The sequence below is a fragment of the Plectropomus leopardus genome, chromosome 1, assembly GCF_008729295.1.
Source record: "Plectropomus leopardus isolate mb chromosome 1, YSFRI_Pleo_2.0, whole genome shotgun sequence".
Lineage (NCBI taxonomy): Eukaryota > Metazoa > Chordata > Actinopteri > Perciformes > Serranidae > Plectropomus > Plectropomus leopardus.
In genome coordinates this window covers 38,957,917-38,971,770 of record NC_056463.1, presented here as the reverse complement: position 1 = coordinate 38,971,770, position 13,854 = coordinate 38,957,917, and the positions used below count along the sequence as shown (strand labels likewise).

The following is a 13,854-nucleotide window of genomic DNA, read 5'->3' as shown; positions in this document are numbered from 1 at the left end:
TTTCATCACTTCATAATTGACAGTTGTGTGACGTTTTGTCATAGCTAGCGTAAGAACTCTTGAGTTATGTCCAAAAACAGTTTTGTGAGGACACAGTGACCTTAATCTTTGACCACCAAATTCTAATCACCTCATTGCCTCATTGGAGAAATTTTCTCAAGGAGTTCTTGAGACATTCACAAGAAAGGGATGTACATACGCATTTACGCGGCGGACAATGACTCCAGCCTTAGCTGGCGTGGAGGAATAATAAAAATGAAAAGGATGGTCATGTGTGAACTGGGCCTGAGTACTTCATCTTTGACAAAGCTTATGCAGCTTTCCTGCATCCTTTCTGCTCGACTGCATGCAGAATATCAGATCTCATCAGAGGGTGTCAGTATCTTTTGTCTCTCTAAGCGTTTCTTGATAAAATAGAAACTGCTGGGTCTTTATTCTTAACTCCACAAAGTGACTGGTGAGTTTCAAACCACAGGCAGACAACGATATGAACAGATTTATTGTGTTAAGCATTCCTAATGACTTGTTGATGTGTTTGTTTTACTAACTGCCCGTCTGCTGTTTATTGTGTTGTCTTCTGTATTTTGGTGGGCCAAAGACATCCTGGTAGACAATAAAGATCATTCTACTCTACCCTACACTACTCTACTCTATTCTCTATGATTATGCCAGGAAATATTAAAACCTATATGTGAGGTTGCAAAAACACTTTTCTGAGATGCAAGTGAGCTTGCTGGAGGTGCAGTGTGCAGAGAGTGTATTGGAGCACCTGTGGGTCAGTGTTACCATGTGGAAAAGCACATTTATGCTCACATTCCACATTTTACCCACATTTTCACCTGTGCAAAATACACCTGTTTGTTTAATGCATAGTGAAACGGAAAAACCACAGAGGGCTCTGCAGTATGAGTGCCTCTTCAGCAGCACTAATACATCAACACAGAGTTCAATCTAGACAAGCTTTCAAAAAACAACTGTAAATGGGGCTAACGTGTCAAACACACCATCATTAATTCTGCAGGCTGGATGATCTATAAAGAGATGTCAATACGAAAAACAAATCTAGTTTATGTTTTGTATCTACTCCCACACAGTTGCACACTGACACACATGTTGATGTTACCGCCCCCCCATATTCCCGTCCTTGACTGATCCTCACCGTCTGCTGCAGGTCGGGGATAAGGACACGGATGACCAACGAGTTTGTATGAATGTCGTCCATGCGGTTCTGCGATGGCTCGGCGGTGGCCCTTATGGTCTCGTAAATGGTCTCTTCACGGGAGCTGTCGGAGGCGCAGTCGTCGGAGTAGTCAGAAAAGCTCTGGGCCATCTCATCCTCACTGGAGGTGGGGCTCCGGGGCATAGTCAGCAGGCCCACCGGATTCAGCTGAGATAGACAGAGGAAGGAAAGGTCAGACCCACATATACTCAAACTGTTCATTAGAGGAAGTGGGCATTAAAATGTAAGAATTCCCCCCGCTCCCATTAGAAACTTTTGGTCACTTTAGAGAGCCCCTGAAGATGGGGCTTGTTAGTTTGTTAGTTTATCCTCATCCGTTATGTGCCCACAGCCTGCAGCCTGCAGTCTGCAGTCTGCAGTCTGCTTCAGCTCCCACAGGAATAATGTGACTGCATATCTCCACAAAAAGCCTTCGCTTCATTACAGTTCGTGAGGAAAAAAACTTCAGGAGGGTGAAAACTGCACCTGCAAGCACTTGCACCAAATGACCAAAGGCCCCACTAATAAAATGGTGGCAGGCCAGGTGACTGCACTCTATTAATCTGAGAGATGATTTATGGATCGTAAGATTAAACACGTACAAAATCCCATCTGTCGCTGCTTGTGGTCATGTTCTCCCGAGTGATCTGGATAAAATTAAGACACTGAGACTTAACATAATATAAAAATGTAACCATTTGTATCTTAAAACCGTCCTTTTTCCTTTCCTCATTTAAGGTTAGCGTGCAGCCACTCTGTGTCTGAATATCATTTATTTACTGAAGGTGGATGTTAGTCAAATTGTAGTTAGAGCATCTTAAAGTGGACAGATCAATACTTGTATTTGTATTGAATGGTTTGGTACAAGGCTTTCAGTTCTGTATATATCGATATAGGGCCAGTGTTTGGTTTGACCCATGCGGTGCAACATGCCGATCCCCATAACTGAGGACCTGCTTCCCATGCAGATATAAACGACTTGCATTTCTTAACATTCATAAGCCCGGTATACACTGTGCGATTTTGGGCTGTCTCAGACTAAAGATAACCATCGTGGCAGAAACATGGCGATATCTTTGGTTGCGGATCTAGTGGTCCTACGTCGCACAGTGAGAGAAGTGCAAGGAGAGCCGTTGTCATGGTCATGTGATCAAAGACAGCCTGGGATAAATATCTGACGGTGTCAGAAATTTGGGATGAGAATCTTACTGTTCCGACCTACGTCTACTAACCAGCCAACAGAAATGCAGCATGAAATGACGCACTGACCACACAACACTGCTAAATGCTAACAGATGCTAATACTTATTTCAAGCTCTCATTGCAAAACTCAATTCATACGTGTTGACATCGATGGACGTAGGTCGTAGCCTGCAATTCAGTAGGTGATGTCATCGCATGTCATCGCACAGTTTTATTCAGATCCATGACGCACAATGTGGCTTGCACTGAATTTACAAGATTGCAAAAATCTCAGAGTCTGCAGGAGGCTTAAGGTAAACAAAAACTCAACAAATCTTATTTTCATGTAATTATATAAAATTACATGAAAATGAGATTTGTGTGTTTTGTTGTGTCTCTATAGAAACAAGAGAAAACATAGTTATTATATTATATTCCATTTCTGCCAATATATCCCCCTAAATCTTATAAACTGGACCTTCAAATTAAACTTAAAAACAACAACAAGAGGAGCTGAGCCATTCTAATTCAGAAACAGCAACAGAGAAGACATGAGACATTTCAGCTGTGGTGCCGATTGAAATGGACCAGACTGAGTTCTGTGTGTCCTCCTGGTGTGTTTACGTCCATTAGCTGAGGTGCTTGTCATGGCATGGCCCCAGAAACCTGAACACTGTTGATGAGAATGTTTTGTGATAACAGAAGATGTAGGGCTTCATTTCTATCAGCTTCAGACTGTCATTTCTCTTGTTTTTTTTGTTTTTTTGCCCATTTTTTCCAGTCAGCGTGTGGCCAGTTATAACCAAATTCTACAGTAGCTACTAAATAGGAATGTAGATTGTGTGTATGTAAACATGTGTGTGCATATACTGTATGTGCTCTCAGCATGCTGTAAACATACATTAAATATTTATGACTGATGCTTTGATGAACCCCATTAGCATTTTCTATCTGCTCACACTGTATATGAAAAAGCTGATATATGATGGCTTTAGTGTCAACGGCAACCAGATTAAGATTACTGGTAACAGTTTATGTTCCTGTTGCAACATTTTCTTGTTTGCTGGTGTCTTATAATTCCACACTCAAATTAAATCTAATGAGTGGCAGCTTGTTTTTTGTATGTTTTTGCCTTGGGTGGCACCTTTCACTACATTCAGACTGCATTAACCCTTTGATGGGTGGAGCTTGTGGTGCATATTTGCAACCTGAGATAAAAACCTGCAGACACTTAAGAAAAAATTACAGCACTATCTATCAGCTCTTTATCAATGAAATGATGTGATTTAAAGTTGGCGTAAGTGCAGAATACAACAATTTACAGAGCTTTTCTCATTGTTTTGTTGACTGCTATTATTATGAAAGAAGTTTGGTATGGAAATCTCTTATTCCATTCAAATCCCTGCTACAACAACAAGTTGCCAGTCATCTTCTGTTGGCCCATAAGGAAAAAAAAATAGATTTTTCTAGCTTTATTAATGCTTTCAACCTGAATCCTAAATCAGAAGTATGAAGCTTATCACATTAAAGTGAGGATAGGAATCATTTAACTTAGCAATTCTAAATTGATGTGAAGTGGTCAGCTGATCATCATTCCATTATGAAAACATTTTTTCCCTGACACATGGACTGCAACTACTTCCGTGTCTGCTAAATATTATTGATGTCTTCTTGTAATGTGTGAATAGTATCTGCTGTGTTCATCATCTGTCTAATGTGATGTTAGTGTCTGTCTGTGGTTGACGTTATTGACACACCAACCATGATTGATTGACTGATTGATTGATTGATCAATCGATCAATCATTTCTCCAGAGAAAAGCTGTTGATTTATGGGAGCTGGTCCGCTCACAGTGCTACAGTGTCTGAGCACAGAAACCAGCTGCAGAGAGCACATGAACCAGAACAGACAAACTTTAACTTTTCACAGGTACTGAGTGAACATCATTTTGCCTCATCTGATCTAATCTGCAGCTGGTAATGTCTGACATTTTATTCAGGGACAGCAACAGTTTGCTACAAATGTGAAGCCTGCTACATGAATGTCTCCCATTGCTCTTTGCTTATAATAATGAGGTGTGATAAGATATTTGTTTGCATCTGAACTTAATCCAGGTATTTTGTCAATCAGGAATGTAATCCTAAATGGAACCATCAAAACCCACCCCTATATATTTGCTACTGACTTTTCTTAAGCCTGGTATACACAGTGTGGTTTTGGGCCACCGTGAAGATGACCACCGTGAAGATGACCAGATGACCACCATAAAAGAATCGTGGCAATATCTTTGGTCTTAGCTCTTAAACGGTGGTCCTATATCACACAGTGTGACTTATGTCTACTGACCAACCAACAGAAATGCAGCATGAAATGACGCACTGATCAGCACCACACATAAATGCAGAAGAGGAAAATTGTATTTACGCAAAGCTCAGCATAATTTCAATCAGGAGGACTTTCATTATACTTCATTCATCCACTATTGTCTCTCTCTCTCTCTCTCTCTCTCTGTCTCACTGCCCGCACTTCCTCCAATCAGCAGATAATTGGCATTCACTCTTCCAACTCACCAATCAAACTTTGCTACTATCTCTATCAGCCAATCACGACTCTACTGTCTAAGTATGAATCTGTTCTTCTAACAGATTCCTAATCTGTTCTCTGTTAGCTGTCACTGCAGAATCATCACACTCTCCTCCACCACATTCACCTCCAGACAGAGCCCAAGATGATCTCCTTACATATATGCGTCATAATGATGAGGTATATTGAGAATATTTACATTTCTCATACTTATGTGCACCTGTAAATAAATCTTCTTTTCACTCAGAATGATTGAAATAATTGCAGTAAACTATCTCTTTTGGTTGGTTTTAAGTTAAAAAAGCCCTGATGTCATTGTGTCAATACCAAACCTACATCTTTCTATACAAGGGCCCATGTGTGTAAACAGCATAATCATTACAGGCCATCAACACACACACACGCGCGCACACACACGCACACACGCACACACACACACAGGTACATACTAGAGATGGGGATCATTCATTTTTATTGCTAATGAAACCACTATTGAGACTCCTTAACGATTACATTCCTTATTTATACCTCTATCGATACTTTTCTAATATTTTGTGGAAAAACGAGGCAAAAATAAAGAACTTGTTTTACTGTCACTTTCAGCCGTGTTTTTAGTGATTAAGAAATAAATTTTTTAATTTTAATTTAAATATTTACTTTGAAAAATCTTGGCATCTGTAGTTTCAATGATGTATTATAAGATGATCAGAGCTCATGATAGGACATCAAACAGGTTGTAATTCTGGGAAACACACTTCTCACCCAATCAAATGTATTGTTCAAGTTTCTCGCCAAAAACTAAATTTTCTTTTACTTGATGTTACATTTGAACACATCAAAATGAGGTTTTATCGACCTTTGCATATTATTCATTTTATTGAGTTGACCTTGAACAAATTACAATGAAACCATATGGAGCCTAGTTTTTTAACTAGCTCTTATCCTGCTAATTTTAGCTTGGATTTCATTACTGGATTGAATGTTTGAGTGGGCTTACCACTGCTGCTGTGATTGGATGATGATGAAGACTGTGTGTGCCAGCTGTGCAGCAGCAGCAGCAGCTGCAGGAGTTGAAGGTTTTTTGTTTTTTTGGGGTTTTTTTTATACCGACGACAGACAATGGTACTGCATGTAAATTTAGTTTGGATTTGAATGATGTGACTCGACTAGAGATGTAATGTTACATTAAAGGACCCACAGGACACGATAGCAGTATCGACAAGCTCAAACTTGTCGATACTGCTATCGTGCTAGTTTCAGGTTTTGTAAAAAGCGGAACTGGGTCCTCAATAGAACCAGCTTTCAATGCCCATCCCTAGCCCACACACTTGCACACACACACACACACACACAGATTTACAAGCACTGCAGAGGAAATACAATAATGAGACACCTTCCTCTCACACACACACATACGCACAAAGGGTTTAACTCCCACAGCCTGATCTCCATCTTGATTCCGAATGCTGCCTCAGACCAGCGGCGAAAAAGCCACTCAAAGATGAAAATAATTCATAACCAATTCATTTTCAACAGCAACACTAAAGTGACAGGCCTGACGACATGTTAGTGTTATTGCATGGAAAAACAGAAGTGCTTACCATTTATGTCACGTTCAAAGCTTAACTGTAGTTATATTTACAGAATGGGCTGTGACTTGACGTTAAAATGTGCATTTGTTTTTTTTTCTTTTAGGTCTTTTTAATTGGAGGAGAAATTTAAAAAAAAGATTCCTTGACACACAGCCGAGAAGTGGCCCCGAGATAGTTTCTGAGTAGTGACCAAGTTTAAGCATCATTAGATATTTCAGGCAAAAGCTGCTCATGCATTGAAAGATGTGATGCAATCTCATAGCTCCGGCTGATTTGGATCTGATGACACTCACACTTCTGACTGACTGACAGTTTTCAGCAGATTGCACCATTCCAGCAACTTCTACAAATCAGCCTCATTAACCTGATTCTGCAGCAGGACGCTATGACATCTGTCTGGCTTCAAATGTACCACACCGTCAAATCAAGAGAACTTCCCCGAGCCTGAAATGCACTTGCTGGCTGTTAAGCCTCGCATTCTCTGGCTGCTTTTAAGAAAGTGAAGTGTGTGATTGTGTAAAAGTGTGTGAGACAGAGTGAGCGAGAGCAAGAGCGAGAGGAGAGGCAGAGCGACTGTTTTTTTTTGTTGTTTTTTACCACCTCTACTTTGGGATACACACTAGCACACAGACACTGACACACAAAGAGCTGTGTCCATTGTAACAAGGCCATCTTTTGTCATCTGTGGACTCATTTTTCTTCCACACTCGTCCCGCACCTCATTCAGTGGTGTAATTGAAAAGATGAAAAGACTTTCTTGGAGACTTTCTAATTCTTTAGGTGCCTAAGAGAGTATGCAGAGTTCAGAAATGAACACAGTAATTTGCTCTGATTTGCATGAGCCTCTCGTGTGTGTGTGTGTGTGTGTGTGTGTGTGTGTGTGTGTGTGTGTGTGCGCGCATGCATGTGTGTGTGTGTGTGTGTGTGTGTGTGTGTGTGTGTGTGTGTGTGTGTGTGTAAAAAACCTGTACAGATGGGAAAAAAAGAAATGTTCTCTCCAGTGTAAATGTCTGTGACAGAAGTAGGTTAGAGGCTGTTCACCTGTAATGCTAACACATGGAATTAGTGCTGGGAGCTATTAAATCAGAATAAATACATTCAATATATTGCATTAACTTACATTAAAGCTGCAACCAGCAGGGTGTTAAGGCACTTTAACAGAACATAGCAGGGGTTCACACCAGTGGCTTTTAAAGCCAATCATCATCTGTACTCTCTGAAATTTAGCTCAGGTGTCCACCATTTCTTTCGATCATCTTTAAAGAGACTGAACCCCCCACTTTTGGCATGAGCGCCTCCTCCCTAGAATGTGATAGAAGGCAAAAAAAATGGTCAGGTTTTGGAGGGGGGCTAAGGCCGACCCAATCACCCGACTTTGCCCCCTCTTGATCCACAACACCTTCAAGCTAACTCCAGTTATTTTCAGTTACTTAGCTCACTCAAGCCAGCAAAGTAACTGAAAATAACTGGAGTTAGCTCTTAAGCTAAATCAATTAAGGGCTATTGCAGCTGGCGATCGGACCATAGCTGACAAAATCACATTTCCACATGATTGGAATTTCAACAGTTTATTTGGGATTTAACAGAAAACTGAACATGCAGCATCGATATAACATCCGTTCATCTGTCCTCCTGAGTGCTGGATTTGTTTATGTGGACTGGGCGTGCTCGCTGCGTCACGCAAATATCTGGTGTATCTGCTGAGAGTTCCTATTTCAAGTGTTTTCACTTACATTCTGCCTCACACAGAGGCAAGACAGGCAACCCTCCATCAACAATATTAAACAGACTCATTAAAAGCAACCATCTGAGAGCACTTTCTTGTAATGATAAACTCCTGTTCAGCTTACGACTCACTTAGGTGCAATAAATTACTGCAACAAGACTGACGACAGTGTCAGCAACAGCACCACATTACCAGGGATCCCTGTATTGTTCCGACCCATCACAAACTGTAAATGAGTCTGCAGGGAAAGGTTACCTGAGTCACTGTGACACAGAGCAGAAACATGAAATGACACCACAGTATTTCTTCAAGACTGCGAACAAATGTTTGGAAAGTCATTACTCAATGTGCACAATCACACCATGACGCAGCCTTTTATCATTCCTACTACACAGTAGTCTGGCTTTGAATCGTTTATCTGATCACACAGCGACAGAATTAGTATCAAAAGCACCTTGCAGCCTTGATTCAGTAATGGCCCAAAGTCTGGAGCCTTTTAGTCAGTGGACCGTAATTTAAATAAATATTAATGGCTCACTTCTTAATTTGCCAAGTAAGCCGGAAACACACCCGAAGATTACTGAAACATGTATAGAATATAAACTCTACAAACTTTTTTATATAATTTCACAAAATTTCACAAAACAAAAAGTTTTGACAATCTGCAAAGAGAACACCGGGCAACTGAGTGAATCTAGGGCACAACATTACGCTGGACAGTGATACCACAAACTCTCATGTTCCTGTGACAACACAGTCACTCAAACAATCATTTGGTTTTCTAGTGCATGCTACATGTTTCATGAATAAGACAGATAAGCTGACTTAAGTCCAGCTGAAGGATGTGTTTGATGGAGAGACGTGGAACCTGCACGAGCCTCTGCATGAAGAGCTGGACTGTGGAGAACTTCATATGACTGAGGAGAACTTGAGGTGAACTACAGCTCTGCAAAGAAACCTGATAAACTGTATGAAAATAATAATAAATAATTTTAATAATGATATATTTTTTAATCCCAGTATGCTCCTCTAGTTTATTATTTCTCACCATTTTCATCTTATTTAAATAATTATTATCTTAATCAGCTGCAGAATGTTAACAGTCCTGAATGAACATCAAACCTCTGAGGTTCATTTTTCAACCTCTGAGGCTGAAAAATGAAGCCAGTGCAGAAGTACCAATAACAACATTTTCTGTGATGTACACTTGAAGGTGGCTCCAAAACAGAGTCCGCCCCATCGACCGCCCATGTTAATATGCTCAACTTCACAGCAGAAAGAAACATTTTTACAAAAAACTGTTTTGGTCTCCACAGCTTATTTCAACATTGATGACAACTGTACAAGGGTGGCATTTTTTATGACCCACTCCTTTACATATTTATGGAGGCCTTAAGTTATGCACAATTAAGTAAGAGCTGCTTCAGTCTCATATACTGTTCATATACTGTGGGTATAATATCACACGACTAACACCACTGTCATTTACACTATTTCTGTGTGAGAAATGAGTGGGAAGAGGAATTGAGCTTTACTGGGTTTGCCTTGTGTGAAGGTCAATAGGAAGCAGGAGCTGAGTGCAGTAAAAGGCTGAAGATGACAGACGAGTGATGAGCTTGTTCATTCAGTGGAGATAATCTCTGTGCTCCTCGTGGTTCTTTGTATCACTGAGATGACTGTGAAGCCAGTTTGAGTTTGATTGATGCTGTTTGTGTACATGAGTGTGTACATGAGTGTGTTCATGTGTGTGTGCATGTGTACTTTCGATGGATGGATGGAGTGATGGATCAATGACGGATGTCAAAAGTGACAAACAGCCTTGCGAGCACATGATTGATGCAGATCTTTTCTCTTTCTATACATATATAATGACGAAAACCTTATAAAATGGAGATGATAAATTGCACATGGCAGGCCAATAATATCTGATCCATCTGTTTAAGTGACTACAGAGAGTTAAAATGTACAATAGTCTGACCCAGATCTGTCAGCCTGTCAGTCTAATCTAAAAGAAGAGCAAAGCAGATAACAAATGTGGTCTTCATGTGTGTGCAGTGCATCATCCTTGCAGGTAGAATATCTGATCTGTACGTTACAATCCAGGTGCTCAAACACATTGTTCACAATTGAAGCGTGGTGAAAAAAAGCAGTTATTAGATTGTTTTTTATCTGCAGCAGTGGAATGTAACTGAGTACATTTACTCAAGTACTGTACTTAAGTACAAAGTTCAGGTACATGAACTTTACTCGAGTATTTTCTTTTCATACCACTCTTTACTTTACCCCATTACATTCCAGAGGGTAATATTGTACTTTTACCTCACTACATTATCAGAACGCTTTAGTTACTTAACAAATTAAGATTTTTGATTAAAATATGACACAAGTTTGTAATATATTAAATTGCCAAACAGCTAATACAAATACTGCTGTAATGATTAGTTGATTAATTAATTGGTTGATTGACAGAAAATTAATTGCCATCTCTTAATAAAAATTTTTCTTTTAGCTCATTTTCTTAAATAATTTTGAGTTTTTAGGGTTTTCTTTTTAATTGTTAAATAATTTTGAGAGCTTGGGGTTGTTTTTTTGTATATGAATTCCAAGTTCTATTGATGTTTATTTAAAAGATATATATATATATATATATATATATATATATATATATTATATATATATATATATATATATATATTATTTATAATTTTGAGGGGTTAAGGGGTTCTTTTTTGATAATTTTGAGATTTTTAGGTGGGGTTTTTTTTGTTTGTTTTTTGAGGTTTTGGGGTGTTTTGTTTGTTTTTTAAGCATTACTTTTACTTTTAATATAAGTATACTTTCCTGATATTCCTACTCACTTTTTCTTATGTAACTCTTTTAATACAGGACTTTTGCTTGAAACAGAGTATTTTCACTGGGTAGTATTAGAACTTTTACATAAGTAAAGGATCTGCATACTTCCTCCATTACTTTTTTATCAGCAAGTGCCAACATGCAGATAAGTCATGTCAACTGACTTGATTTGGAGATTTCTGAAGAATGAGAATGTCAGCAGTACATATTACTTGGTGCATATTTGGTCACTATGATTAAAAAAGGAAGCGTGTCTTTTAAAGACATTTTGCAGAATCCATCAACAATCACACCGGGGGAAATCTGTTGAGAAAGAGACAGAGCAATTTCTACATCTATCCTATAACAGGACAAAGCACATTACTTGGTACAAAGCAGTGGTTCAATACAGCTGTAGAGTTTTTCATAAGTTTTTCTCATTCTGAGACGTGCTGTGAAGAAGCAGAAGTAAAAAATACAATAAAAAATATACATAATATAAAATATATATACTATATTGCATTGTTACAAAAATGTATATTCTGGATGACAAAGGTTAACCAGATAACCGCCAAGGATACTTTATACTACGCCGAACTGACCCGCGTGAGTTTAAGCCTGAATCCAGCTCATTCACCATCATCAAAGAAAATACCAGACCAAACCCGACTCCTCAAACAACACTAGTCAGCTTCTTACGCCCAGGCCACACCAGCTGCGTGGTGACATGAGCCGAGTGCAACTCCAGCAGAAAATGTTTGTACTGTATGTTTGTATGTATGCATTGTACCACATGTCATACAACTTCATGAAAGCATAGAGTGAATATTTGTGTTGCGGCTACCAACATTTACCTTAGCCGCCGGAGAGTGTGAGGTTGGATCCTTGGATTCGTATTTGTGTGACGCGCTATAGTTTATTATGACACATAACGCTGAGATCCAAAACGCTTTTCCGTGCATTTATTGTGCAGAAAACATCAGGCTATCACAGCGCTACAAGGTGGATATATGGAAGAAACGGAAACCAGCGGATTTAACTGATAAAAATGTGATGAATGAGTGAATAAAATGGCAAGAGCGGTCAACAAAAAATTACGGCTGCCAACCCTGACTCTCTCTCTCATCTGGACCACCCGGTGAGTGCACACCTTTATGCACACACACACACACACACACACACACACACACACACACACACACGCCTACTCCCGTGGGAACCACCCCGAACCCACACACACTCAAACACCGTGATCCTCAGCTTCTATCTGTATGTCTCTTACACACCAGCCCCTAATTATTAGGTCCCACATAATAATTCACATTTCAAAACACAATAAGAGACATAATAAATCATCATATCAATTTCAAAAAATGCAAAAAATGTCCAAAAAAATCGTTCAAGTCCATAAGTATTCCTTCTTCTGGTCATCTCCATGACCGATAGGGCAGAGTCCAGCTAAGTCCGGAAAACACAAAGTCCCTGTAGAGGTCAGCAATGTCCTCATGCTGCCTCCTCCTTCTCCAGCAACAAACACACCTTGGATATGGGTCTGTCCAAGCAACTGGTCCTTGTCTTGATCCGAATTTGACGCACAAATCCCTTGTGATCCGGAAAAGTTTGCAAGACACGTCCCATCATCCAGGAATTACGAGGCGCGGTACTGTCCATAAGCAAAACTAGATCTCCTGCAACAAGGTTCCTCTGAACTCCAGTCCATCTCTGTCGTTCCTGTAGCAGAGGCAGGTACTCCTTTATCCAGCGCTTCCAGAACAGATCAGATATGTACTGGACTTGTCTCCATCTTCTCTGTGCGTACATGTCTGCTGCTTGGAACTCTCCAGGTGGTAATGAAGGCTGGTTCTTAAGCAGCAACAGATGGTTCGGTGTCAGTGCTTCCAGGTCGTTAGGATCTGTGGAGGCCTTGGTGATGGGCCTGCTGTTGATAATGGCTTCTACTTCACAGAGAACTGTGTGGAGCCCCTCCTCATCCAGGCGTTGCACCTTGAGGGTAGAGTTCAGGACTTTCCTCACCGATCTAATCAGCCTTTCCCACACTCCTCCATGGTGTGATCCAGCAGGGGAGTTGAATGTCCACTTGATGCCCTTTTGGAGCAACACATCATGCACCTGTGCCTGGTTCCACTGCGCAATTGCTGTTTTCAGCTCACGTTCTGCTCCCACAAAATTTGTCCCATTGTCAGAACGCAGCTCACGGACCTGTCCTCTTCTGGATATAAAACGCCTCAGTGCATTTATAAAGGAGTCAGTGTCCAGAGAAGATGCCACCTCGATGTGAATGGCTCTCAATGCAAGACAGGTAAACAGGACACCATACCTCTTCACTGTACTCCTCCTGCTTCTCACCTCGATGGGTCCAAAATAGTCAACACCCACACAGGTAAATGGAGGTTCATCAGGCTTGAGTCGATCTGTGGGCAAATCTGCCATCTGCTGGTAAACTGGAGTGGCATGTAGTCTTCTGCAGATGGTGCACTTGGACAGAACTCTCCTAATGGCAGTGCTCACTCCTGTCATCCAGTATTTCTCCCTGAGCTTGGACAACATGTGGTTACGGCCGCTGTGTCCTACCTCTTGATGTACAGTTCTCAGCAGCAGGGTAGAAATATGAAGATCCTTTGACAGAATGATGGGATGTTTAGACTCCAAAGGCAATGCTGCTTTACTGAGCCGTCCTCCAACACGCAAGACTCCATCCT

General features: G+C 40.4%; 1 protein-coding gene across 1 annotated transcript in view; it reads right to left on the bottom strand.

Annotated features, from left to right (window-relative positions):
* Positions 1-13,854, bottom strand: part of LOC121942216 (SH3 and multiple ankyrin repeat domains protein 1-like) — a 255,555-nt gene that overhangs the window by 162,922 nt on the left and 78,779 nt on the right. Inside the window, exon 3 of the mRNA XM_042485361.1 lies at positions 1,160-1,387. Coding sequence (XP_042341295.1) covers positions 1,160-1,387 — 228 coding nt within the window. The remainder of the gene's footprint in view (positions 1-1,159; positions 1,388-13,854) is intronic.